Source organism: Malaclemys terrapin, chromosome 19, assembly GCF_027887155.1.
Source record: "Malaclemys terrapin pileata isolate rMalTer1 chromosome 19, rMalTer1.hap1, whole genome shotgun sequence".
Classification (NCBI taxonomy): Eukaryota; Metazoa; Chordata; order Testudines; family Emydidae; genus Malaclemys; species Malaclemys terrapin.
Window position 1 is genome coordinate 21455608 of NC_071523.1, and position 12721 is coordinate 21468328.

Genomic DNA, 12721 nt, shown 5'->3' on the forward strand with positions numbered 1-12721 from the left:
AGTCTTGAGTCTGGGTGGTTAATATTTCTTTTCATGGGTAGAAAGAGACCAAATATGGGCACAGAGTGAAATCCCCCCAAAGCATTGCTTAAATCCCACCTGAGCCCTCCAAAGAGGGTTTAAGGAGAGCATGGGTCACGTGCAGGCCCTCTGCAGAGTGGGTAATTCCAGCTATTCATCAAGGATAGGGAATGTCTGCTTAGGGGTCTGTGCCAGGATTGGGAGTCAGGGATCCCCAAAATTCTAATCCTGGCTCTCTGTGACAGACACTGAGGCACTCGGCCATCCAGGAAGTGGGGCTAGTAATACAGACCGGCTGCACAGTGTTGGTCTTCTGATCAAATCAGAGAATGGTTGTAAAGTGCTATATAAATGCCAACTATCCGCTCGATAATGACCGTTTGCTATAGAGACTTGAGATGACTGGTGGGGAGAGAAACGGGGAAGGGAGAAGGATCTATTTCCTAAAATGCTCTTTTAGAACGCTCAATGTTCCTAAGTCAGCTACATTTTAAAAAGCCTGTTTCAGAAATTTGAGGGCAGCCCTCTGCTGTATCATGGCACAGGTCAACAGAATGCAAAGAAACTAACTTGACAGACAAAGGCAAATTCATCCAAATGAAGCTACTTGGTGCCTAAAATCTCCACAGTTGGTATAAAAGTATTTTCCCTGTGGGAAAACACTGAAAATGTCTGTGCGAGGACCGCCATATCCGACACCCCGGTAATGGCACAGTGTGAAAACACAACTTGAAATGGCCCCTTTACAACGTAACAGGACAGGCTCATTAGAGCTGGCTGTGCCTCGACAATCTAACAGAAGCTTCATGCGCCCTAGTTGGTGGATTTCATATGAATGCAATTCCTACACAAGTCATATTCTTGATGTATTTTGACCAATGTCTGTTCACGTCATTGGCAGAAAAGAGCCACAGCCAATGATTCTACAAAGGTACTAGCTTCCTGGAAGTACAAGCAGACAAAACTCAGCTTAGGGCAGAAACTCCCTTTCACTCACCTCTGGTGTGCTTCTGTATCATAGAACACCATGAGATCATTCCCCGATTCTCCTCTCACCTTGGGGCAACTCCCTGACTTCACTGGAGGTACTCACTCCTGACGTACACCACTATGGACATGTTCCAATCAAGCCGCTTATAGCTCACTGAAATGCTGGATTTGGGCAGTTTCACACAGCCCCTGAACAGGATTTTAATATACAAGCACAGTGACAAATCTTTTATTTTTAAATCTCAGTTGGAGAAACCCCTCTCAGTTCTGCCTAGAAAGAATTGGCTGATAAAGTACCTCACGGAGCTGCATCCTTTAATGTCCAGCAGGAGCACCACCTTTGTGCAACTGCTAATCAGCATAATTTTAGGAGACCCATTGTGGGTGACAGTGTCAATATAGATAAGGTCACCATTGCATACGATTGCGCATTAAAGGCTTTGCTATGTAAAGAGGTAAAGACAATCTGTACGAGTTGATGGTTTTGAGGGGTGATCCTGCTTCATATGCCCTTGTCTACTCAACATTCTGCAATCCAGAGCTCAGGCAGGCAGGATGAGTACTGTGCTGTCTCCCTCACTATCTCTTATGACAGCCAGCTATGCTTTTCCAGCTGGGTGGGGGAAGGGCAGACTATTAGAACTCTGAAATCTAATTAATTGGCTGTTAAGAGTAGTTAAATCTGAGGTTAGAGATGGAAAATAAGATCTGAACAGGACCAGGAAGTTCACATATTTTGTAAAACAGCACTTCTTTTAAAAGTATTAAATACGCAAAAAGAACTTGAAGTAGGAGATCAGTTAGACAACATCAAAAACAGCCTGGGAATCATTTTCTGTGGGTGTTGATCCAGGCATCAGGATAATGCTCACGGTAGCACAGAGCAAATCATGAGCTTTGTGATGTCAAAATTCTACTAAGTTCCTCTAATATTCAAAGGAAGAAGTTCACAGAAAGTAGCACATTTCAGTCTAGTAACATTTGCATTCCTTCAATGATTCAGCAATTGGAAAAAGATCTCATGGAGTTTAATTTCAGCTAAAGACGGTAACCAGAACAATGCAAAGGTCTGAAGCAAAAACATCAGTGCAACGCTCTGCAAGCAAACCAGAGGGGATTTTTGCAGCCCATTAAGATAAAATTGACCCAATTCTCCCCTCTCACACACTACTTTTCACCAGTGTAACACCACTTCAGTCAGTGGTGAAAATCTTACGGTTCATTCTTTACACCATACAGTCCTCTACCTTCTCTAAAACTGGGCAAGTTAAATCTGCAGTATTGTATCTTCAAGAGGCAAATACATGACTGCAGGATGTCTCGCTACCAGATACTGGAATGTGAGTGTCTAGAATTATATAAAGCCTCTAGATTTAGAGACTGGGAAATAAATTCTTCACTCATTGCCTTTTCTTTCTGATGGACAGGATCACTGAACTGAAAGATGTACAGCTGGCCAGACTACAAACACTTATTGCCCCACAGAAATGGAGTCAAGTATCAGGGGGTAGCCCTGTCAGTCTGTATCCACAAAAACAACAAGGAGTCCGATGGCACCTTAAAAAGACTAACAGATTTATCTGGGCATAAGCTTTCGTGGGTAAAAAAACCTCACTTCTTCAGATGCAACTGAAGAAGTGAGGGGTTTTTTTTACCCACGAAAGCTTATGCCCAAATAAATCTGTTAGTCTTTTTAAGGTGACACCGGACTCCTTGTTGTTTTTATAGAAATGGAGTGTGTCTATTAGTTTTTGTTGTTCATACTTTCTAGCTCTTTACAAAAGCCAGAGCACCCAGGAACTGGTACAGGTGGCTCACCTGTAATAGCAGTGACTCTGTCTTTCCCCTAGAGGGCACTCTGCAAGGCACAGACAAGGAAATGCCTGACTGATCACATGCTGGTGTAATTCTATTTGAGAAAAGAGATTCACTCCAGATTTAAGGGTAAGATATGATCAGACCCTCAGATCATTTCACTTCATTTTATAATAAAGTTCATTTGCCATCACTAGCCTGCAGCTTTTCAAACATTTATTACAGCATTTATATTTCCATCGTGATATTCTGACACCTGCAAGAAATTAGGATGGATGAGATGCTGAGAGCTCCACTGACCTCCGACGATTGCTAGTGCAGAACTACAATATGTCCTCACTTGGGAACCTTTCATTTGCTGCTGGAGGATTTCCCTTCAAGCCCAATAAAGTTCATCGGGAAGTACATGCAGTGAGGTAACTGAAGCACTACAGAGACACACCTTATGGGAACGGAAATCCCTGCAGGCACCAGACACTTTCTGTCCAAAAGCATACAAGCACCATATGATTGATACTGGTTCCTAGTAAACCTGGGCCCAAAGCCTACAAGACTCCTTGCAGTACCCAGTTCCAGCGGGAACAGGGCTGATCGAAACCAGCCCAAGATTACATCATACTCCAGTCACACCCCTCCCCCCCTCCAAAATCCCCCTGGATTGGGACTGGGGGTTGTGGTGCCAAAACCAGCTCCAGGCAGTCTGACAGAACCCTCCTGGTAGGGGAACGCTCAGGAGTCCAGACCTGGCAGCATACTGCATGCTGCTACGGGAGGGCAAGAGGCATTATGGGGTGCAGGGTCACAAGCCAGGCTGACAGCCAGTGCTCCAGGTCCTTTTCAGCAAATGCAGACTCCACACATCTCTCGTTTTGTGGTGCCTGCCCGAGGCCCAACCCTCCATGAGCGTGGCTGGCTCCGAATGAACCCAGGCAAGGTGAAAGTGATGTTTGGTGTCCCAGGACACCAGGCGAGTGTCATTCAGTGTCCAACCACCCCACGCTAGGTCCCCTGCTCCAAGCTGCTGTATAGCAAGTTACGAGGTGAGATAGGCGTTTCATTGCTTCCATTTTTTTGTCTTTCAGATAAAACAAACAATATACGGACCCTACAGAAACCTGCCCAGAAATACTATACAGGACCCCTTACACATGTATGTGATAATAGTGATAAACAGAGACCCTCATACCTGTTAATATACAGCTCCACTCAAAGAAAGCATTAGAGAGCAGCAGCTATCAGGAAGTAAAGCTTCTTCCAAGCAGCACATTAAAAATGTATACAACAGGCAAATACAGGTGTGTAAAATATATCAACACTACTCTGCCGGCTAAGTTATAATTAGCCGACAAAATGCTGGAGTACAGGAGGAGATCTACACGGACTAAAATATTAAATCAAGAAATAACTCCAAGTCAGCAGTGCTGCATTATGTGTCAGCAAAGAACCATGGATCAGGAGAGCTAAAAATAGACAGGACGGCTGGAGGAGAATTGACAGTAGCGAATGGGGAAGGGGGTGCTTCGGCATCAACGCACAGACATGGATGAGCTACAGCTTGGGAGGTTCCAGGGGCCAGATTCCTCGCTTCATTCAGACATTCAAATCCCTACGTAAGCTTTTACAATTAACAAGGGAAGAAAGTGAATGAAGCTGAATTCAACAGATTCTCAAAATGTGAAACAATGTTTATATTTAAATCTATTCATTTCGAAGGTTGGCAAGACAGATGCTTGCTCTGGAAACTCTTATTTACGCTTATATTTTTCTGCTGAATAATTGAAGGAAAGAGGAAGGAAAGAGGTCTTGTTGGACAACAAAACCCTAAGGACAGCACATAGAAAGCTGACGTCTAAGATATTTGGTAGTTAATGAACAAGAAATGAAAAGCTTGTAACCTTGAAGCAACGAGCCGAACATTTGTTTTTAGAAGAGACATGTACTGAAGTGCTGTTTAAAGGCTTTGTGTTAGTTAAGTGTTTAGTAAAGACAAACCTCCCCATAGCATTTCAAGTGAAAGGAACACTTCTAAATCCCTTTGTGCTGCAGCAGCGACCCTCCAAGGAGCTCTCGCACCTCTGGAGTCATCCAGATCACAACAGGGAAAATCAAACATTTGAGAGCAGGATTAAAATGTCTGACGGGCTGGATGCGACCAGCAGGCTGTAGTTTGCCCACTCCTGGTGTTGGGAGCGTCATCTGTAAATAGCCCCTTTCTTACCTTGCTGCCCGGGGGCTCCAGAAGCTGGCCATCTGTGGGGGGGTGGGAGTGGGTGACTACCTGGAGTTGGCTGTGAGTGAGTGAGAGATCCCCTTAAAGGTGGATCAAAACACACTGCAAACTCAGCCAGACACCCCCCCCACACACAAACACACTGCAGACTCAGCTTTGGAGAACTGCACAACCTTGGCGTGGCTCCTCTTGGCACAGGTCTCAAGGGAGGACAGTTGCCTTTTGCCTCCCTGGGCATCAAAACTGTGATAGTGAGGCAGCCTGCTGGGACCTTTTTCTACTGTACTCCTTGGTTTCCTAGCAATCACTGTGGCTACGCAGGCCAGTTAGCCAAAGCTGAGTAAATGGCTCCAAATGTGGTCATATTCCATCGCTGATCTCCTGTGTTATTCTACAGTAAAATTACAGGCTTAAGATGGGGAGATGCCAGAAAGGGCCTGTGGGCTTTTGACCAGACCTGCTCAGTCCAGCACAAATACAAGTCTGACCAGAGTAGCTAAGAACAGGAAATGTACTGGAAACATGAAGCCCCCTGGCCAGGCAGGCTCCATCCTCCCTAGCACCATGACTCCCTTGAAAATTGGCTCATTCCAGGGATTCAAGCCTCAGCACAGGAATAAAGGGCAATGGGGGCGACCAGAAAGCACTTGGTAATTCATTTTGTTGGTGAAGGGAGCAAGACCTTACAATGAATTATTCCTGTGCTGCTCCACTGCCCAGGGCTTCACATTACATAGCACGAAGGTTGAGCTCTTTAAATGAAGAATTCTTACCACCAGCTGTGGAACAGGTAGAGGCTTCCCCTCCTTGCTCAGGGATACATAGGTAAAGAATGCACTGACAGCTCGGTATCTTTCTTTAGGTTCATCAACAAAAGGATCAGCATCAACAAAGACCTCGATCTCCATGGATTTATTGCTCGTGAAGGTCATGCGTCCAGAAATAGTAATGACACAACCTGCAAAACACAGATGGCTTGGTTAATCAGTGGCTCCTACGGTGGCAGCAGGAAACAATAGCCATCCATTACTTAGGCTGTTAAAGCACTCCACTGCTAAATGGGCTAACAGGCAGGGTTAGGCACAACTGAAAGGCTAGATTGATTTTTTTGTTACCTAACAAAAAAGGAACAACAAGTCTTGGAATGTTTCTTTCCAACCGTGGATGTTATTTCTGTTTCCTTCTCTCTGGTGGTGGGAATTTCCACACGCCATGATGGCACTAACCAGCTGAGAGGAGTAACTGATGCCTCGTCTAGTCAGTCTCTATCTGGAATGCCTGCAAACAAATGCCAGTCAATCTAGAGTACCGTATCCTTTTCACAGGGTCAGCAGTACGAACCTCCATTATGGAACACCTTTCACAACAGGCTCTCACTGCACACCGAGCATCTGGGTGAGCTAAGAGAGAGATTTCTCCCACCACTGAAATGCATCCGTTCTCAGACTACTGCTCGCACAAGAGCAACACAATACCAGTTTAGGACAGGAAATGAGGAATCAATTTACAATGGGAAGCTCAGGGGGAATTTAGGGAGGCAAGATATTTGGAATTTGGTCATATCAGGGCAATTCCACTATTTTTACTAAAAGTGCCATAAGAGCTACAAAGGACCACAAGAGATCAGGACTTTGGTTTTGTATCTTCTCTGTAATATAGCATTGCTTCCCATCACCACGCTGGGGCAATGGCTCAGAGGGAAGAGTAGCACCAACCGAATCCCCAAAACACCTTCCTGGAGCACCCAGCCAGGCAGTGCACTGCTCAGAACAGACCCCACTAAGCCTGTGAGATCAGACTGCATCAAAGCACAGGAGGTATGGAGTATGGCTGGAGGCGTCCCCACACTGACACCAGAGCAGAATAAACATTGGCTACATAATGACATTCGTTTAAATCTGCCGGTAACTTGCTGACCTGAAATGTAACTATTAATTCCAGGGCCAATCACTCTAGATTTTAACCAAAGGCATAGTAGGTAAACAATGTTCCATCCCATGCACTGATATCAAAGTGAGTTAGTTGAGATATGGAGCCTGATACTTCAGCAGAGAAAATGGAGCTGAGCTCTCCCAGGACTGGCATGCTGAGAGGTTTTTCTGGGATGGGAAAGAAGCTGTAGCAGTGTGAGGGACCTTGCTAAGTAGTATATTGAAACATCAGTCCTGTGCTTAAAGGCAGAAAGGGGTTCCTTGCAATGGGTCAGGGTGGCAGGGGCTCCAAGGCACTGAAAAGGGGCCGTGTAGCTTGTAAGATCTCCCCGGGGCTGGTGCACAGATCTATAGCAGTAGATGGGCAGACACGCGCAGGAGAGATGAGGCATGAAGGCAGCCCTGGACAGGCTGCTACACACACAGCTGTAACGACAGCGCGTTCAACGTCAAAGCATTGTACAAATGTTCGCCAAACCTCAACTGCCCACTGAGGCAGGTAAGCCAGAACCTTCTGTCAGAGACAGGAAACTGAGGCACAGACACATTAGGTGAAGTCCAGCTCCCCAGAGTTCAGGCCTAGAACTTAGGTGTTCTTGTTTCCCAGTCCTGAGCTCAATCCATTAGATCACTGTGCCGCTGAATACAGCCCTGAGGTCTGGCGCTACAAGAGGAAAGAGGAGATACAGTGTTTGTATAGCAGGACTATGGATGGACTCCCCTACACACTTTAGGCCATGACTGACTTTCTCAAGCAATGAGCATGCACAATATGGCAGCTTTCGGGGGCACAGCCCCATGGAGAGGCCTAAAGTCCTTCTACCCCATCGCCCCGAGAAAGTGTTCTGTTTTGAACACACTTCCCACATTAGGGAAGTTCTTGAAGATACACTTTAATGTAGAGCAAAACGGAACAGGCGGAGTCTATGGCAGACTCAGGAGATAGATCTACGTAGCACTTAGAGACTAACGCATTAGTCGTAACGAAAGGTTTGCAGCAGACAGGTCTTTCAGAAAAGTTCCAGTTCACCACAGAATCTGAACTTGGAGTGCTGCAGTGCGTCCCTCTGTTGAGTCTCCCACTGAGCCTACTACTCATTCGTGTTGGCTCGGCCAAATGCAAATACACTTCACATTTTTAATAATTAAACTTTTTTTTTTTTTTTGAAGTGTGATTCCACTTTTATTTCAGTACAAAAATACCTTCTCTGCACCTTAAGTAGAAGAACCAATGCAGAGCATGACTAGCAATTTAGGAGACAAATAGTTAAGATCGGAGATGTGTAGAAAATCATCTACAGATAAATTCACCTAATGAGTGTTGATATTTAAAAGAAAAAACAGCAGGCTCCCCATGCTAATCATTGCCATTATCTATCATTTGAAACCTACTTTATAAGTAGAAATGGATTCCAATATATTTCACTTATAATGGAAAGCAAATATGGTCAAACTCCACAATGAAGATAATCACATTTTCTCAGAACTGTTACAGAGCAGCATAATACATACCAGACTGCAGTAATGCAACTTAAATAGCTCTTGGTGCTAATTTGGCTGCATAATAAACATACTGCAGGTCAGTTGTATTAGAATCTCTTTCTGGACTATGGGGCTCCTGTCTTAGCTTCCTTGTTTTCCTGGACTCCATTACACCCTGTTACTATAACATTTCTGTGCACATCTTGAGACCAAATGAAGGTAGGAACTGCCATATTAGAGCAGGCCCGCGGTCCATAATATCCAGGATCCCACCTCCAGCAAGAGCCAGTAGCTGATGCCTCAGAGGAAGCCAAAGTCCAAACTGAACGTGCGCTGTGCTTCACATGGGGGATCAAGCCAACTCCGACACATCCCATAGGGAAAGAATGGCTGCACTATGGTACATTGCATTGCTCCCTCTTTCTTGGGCTCTGTTGAGGTTTGGAGAAGAAGGACAGAGTGCCTTCAGGGTAAACCTAATCAGAAAGGGGAAACACCACAAGGATGGACACCCACAGTCGTCAGCCACATGCCCCTTACCTAAAGGGAGAGAAGTCATCTTGCCTAAATCAAACGATTGCCAGGTAGAAAGCCCAATGGAACCGCACTGCAGAGCTTAAAGCACCACAGTAACACTCAGAGCCTTTCACCAGGGAACAGGGACAACGTTTTGGGCCCGTACGGCTTGTTCCCTGTGCGTTGTGCCACAAAAGGGGAGGCACAAATGGCCACTTCATTTTTACCATGCCAAGGTGCCTCGGGGCTGCCGAATCATTTAGGTGTTCATGAAGCATTTATTGAGCCTATAACGGTGAACTCTCCACAGCTGTCACTGAGTTAATTCACCACCAGCATGAAGAATCATACACATGGACATGCTGAAAAGGATATTTCGCTTTCAATACGTGTCACTAACAATGGTCTCATTTAGGGATTTATACTCACTGCATTCTTGGTAGGATGTTACAGAAATCCCCCAACACAGATCACAGATACGAGGCGGGGGGGGGGGGGAAGGAGAGGGGACGACTTTGCTTTTTCAAAGGGCCAATCATACCAAAACATTTGACACCGAACAAGTCCTGACGACAGCTAACCAAACCTTCACAGGGGAGATACAATCCCATGAGTAGATTTCTTGAAATATTTGCTGCTTAAATGACCTTGGCCTATAGGAAAGATTTTTCTCTGTGAATAAGGGGTATGGTAAAGTTACATGTGTCTGGAGCTGCTGGATTAACATCAACGTTTAATATAAATAATCCACTGCCAAACACGTCAAGACTGTCTGTATTCCTTGACCAAGACTGCAAATCGTTGTAAGAGATCATGCATGTTAACACAACACCTTGAAACCACCCAGACTACACAATAAAGCACCGTAAGTATGTTATTTTGATGGAAATGTGGAACTCCTCCAAAATAGTTACTATAAAAGATAGTAAACTATTCCAAAGGCATTCAAAAATGCCTATGATCTCACTTAGGATTTGAACAAAGGAAACCTACAAAGCTGTGGAATTAAGTCCTTACTTCCTGAAGGGAACATATCACAGACTCACCATCTTTCACTCCAAGTGCCAGGCACACTTCAACTGTCCTACAGCATGAGCACAAAACAACATGTGCATGACGTATTTACCAAGCCAAAGCCCTACCAGTACAAGACACTCCACTGCACATACAATCTCCCTCTGGGGAAACGAAGAGAAAGCAAACCACCCGTAACAGGGGTAATCATATTGCTTGATGAGCTACTGGAGGCTCATTGATGAGGTGGTTAGAGACCCCAAACGGAACAGAATTATGCTGTCAGCAGTAGCAGCTGCACCAAGTCACACCTGGAAAAGGAGCAGCAGCTGAAACTGAAGTCTGCTTCTCTTCCAAATGACACAATTGGCAGAATATTGATGGCATATCACCAGGTATAAATGCCAAGAGAAGAGTGTAGTTTCTCTCTCTAGCTGGTACAGTCAGTCTTTGTGTAACACGCATATTATGTGCATGAGGGGATCTTTTATACTTCAAATGAAAAAACTCTGCTTGAGCCACAGGGAGAAAAACTTCATAATTTTCAATGAATTCCTAATTAAAAGCAGACTAAAGTGGAAAAACATGTTGGATCTTGCACTGAAAGAGCTGGGCCCAAGCTGGTCTCATGTGAAGCCTGTCCATGTGGTCGTCATTATTTGAAAAATCATTACAGTGTAAACCCGGTCAGTGGCAGAGCTGCTGCTCGAAGTTCATGTAATTTTAAACTCAGCTGTGAAAGCTGAATCCCCGCCGGTTAACAGTTATTCTAGCACAAACAGGTCTCAGGAAGAAGGGGCAGAAAATAGCCACCTCTTTTTCCTTACCCCCACTCAGGGAGACAGACTCTCTCATGCTCACACACACAGAACAGCGGCACTGTTAATCAACTAAGCAATGCCCGCTCAGTCCTAGAAAGACAGTTATTTGGATGAAGAGGTGAAGAATGGAGAGTATGAACCCGGCAGCATCTCTCCCCCTTTTAGTTTGCTGGAATTCGATCTCTTGACACACCGACAGCCATCAGGGCTAGGACTCTAGGCTCAGCAGTGTCCAATTCTAAGGTCTCTCCACAAGACAGTCTCCAAAGGTAGCTGTGCAAACAAACCCTTCATTTTTGGTTCTCCAGCTAAATCTAAACTGTGTGTCCTGCTTGAACCTTCCCACCCACCTGGTACTTTCACTGCTTTAGGATTCCTTTGCAGCACTGCAAGCAGCATTACTACTGAGACTGGAACAAGGAGTCCAAACAATGGAGAATTCACAGTCCCACCGAATGCAGACAAGCCTTCTTGGGAACCCAGCCTCTCCCAAATGCTCCATTTTGAACCTTTAGCCAAAATTCTCCACTTGTGACACTGGAATCATTTTCACAGCTGACAAGTCAAACACAGGACTGTGACCTCAGGTGGGGAATAAGCAGGAGCTGAACTTCTCAAAGTACTGAAAAATCATATGCTCCTGCAAATGGGCCTACTAAGGGAAAAAACAGGGAAGAAACAAAGCAGGCCCTGTAGGAGGTAGAGACCCCTTCTGAACAGGATTTTTTAGGACTCCTCTGTGATGTTAATAATCTGGGATTTTATTGCTCTTACTGGAAAGCTTCTCTGCCTTCATTTTATTTATTTCATTTTTTATTACTCTGCACACTTTGCTCCTCCTTCAAATCCCCTGCCTGTGCCAGGCTGCCCTAAATATTGCATGAAGAGTGACTCAGATGTGCGAGCCGTTTGGCCAAAGCACTGTAAGCTTTTCAACTTGTGAAGAATATAGGATAATAAATAAAGCGGTGTCTCCCCTTGAGCGCCCAGATTAATGGGCATTCCAGATAAGGCCCAGCCATAACTGCCTGGATCCTGCACGAATCCAGATAACTGGACATGTGGGGTCTGCTATGGAGGACAGGAGAGGGAGCACACCATTGGAGGTGGCTATGGGTGACGGAAAGGGAATGCTCCGCTGGACAATACAAGACTACTCCAGATTAAAATCATTTATTTACAGTTGTTAAGAATCAAGCCCAGGCTCACAAATCAGCCAGCACTTCACGACTTCCTTCCTCAAGTCTCCAGAGAAAACTCCAGTGGCTCTAGGCATTTGTCACCTGCAGCCAGGTTGAAGGAGCATCAGTGTGAAATCTAGGATTTATATTTAAATAAAGTAACAAGCACTTTCACTCCATGCATCTGGAGAAGTGAGGTTTTTTACCCACGAAAGCTTATGCCCAAATAAATCTGTTAGTCTTTAAGGTGCCACCGGTCTCCTTGTTGTTTTTGTGGATACAGACTAACACAGCTACCCCCGATACTAAGCAGTTTCTGGTACCTCACCAGCCTGAATCCTCCTGCCCAGCCTGTGCTTTTACAAAAGATTTCCTAGTTTTTAAGAGATGTTTCTCTCTCCTCTATTGATGGATGACGAGACTCATACAGGAATAGGGAAACTACTGACCAACTACCCGGGGGAGACAGTGAAACTGACTACACAAAGTGCTGCCAAATGCAGAGTAAACTGAAGAGAGAAATTTTTCTTCTTTAATCCCATCTATAGGAATCCTAGCTATTAAGTGTAACAATAGTAGGTAAATAATTTGCAGAAAGAGGTGTGATTTCCCTTGGGGCTGTCCCTGTTATATATGATAACAGCTGGAATCTCTTGTAATGTTCTCACTGCAAAAAGACGGTTACTCACCGTTGTAACTGTTGTTCTTCGAGATGTGTTG

At 44.9% G+C, this 12721-nt stretch overlaps 1 protein-coding gene across 4 annotated transcripts in view; it reads right to left on the bottom strand.

Annotated features, from left to right (window-relative positions):
• The window catches only part of ACOT7 (acyl-CoA thioesterase 7), a 105654-nt gene that overhangs the window by 11488 nt on the left and 81445 nt on the right, over nt 1–12721 (bottom strand). For all 4 annotated transcript variants that reach the window (XM_054009441.1, XM_054009440.1, XM_054009442.1 and 1 more), the window contains one exon: nt 5830–6014. In XM_054009441.1, the coding sequence (XP_053865416.1) occupies nt 5830–6014 (185 nt within the window). The remainder of the gene's footprint in view (nt 1–5829; nt 6015–12721) is intronic.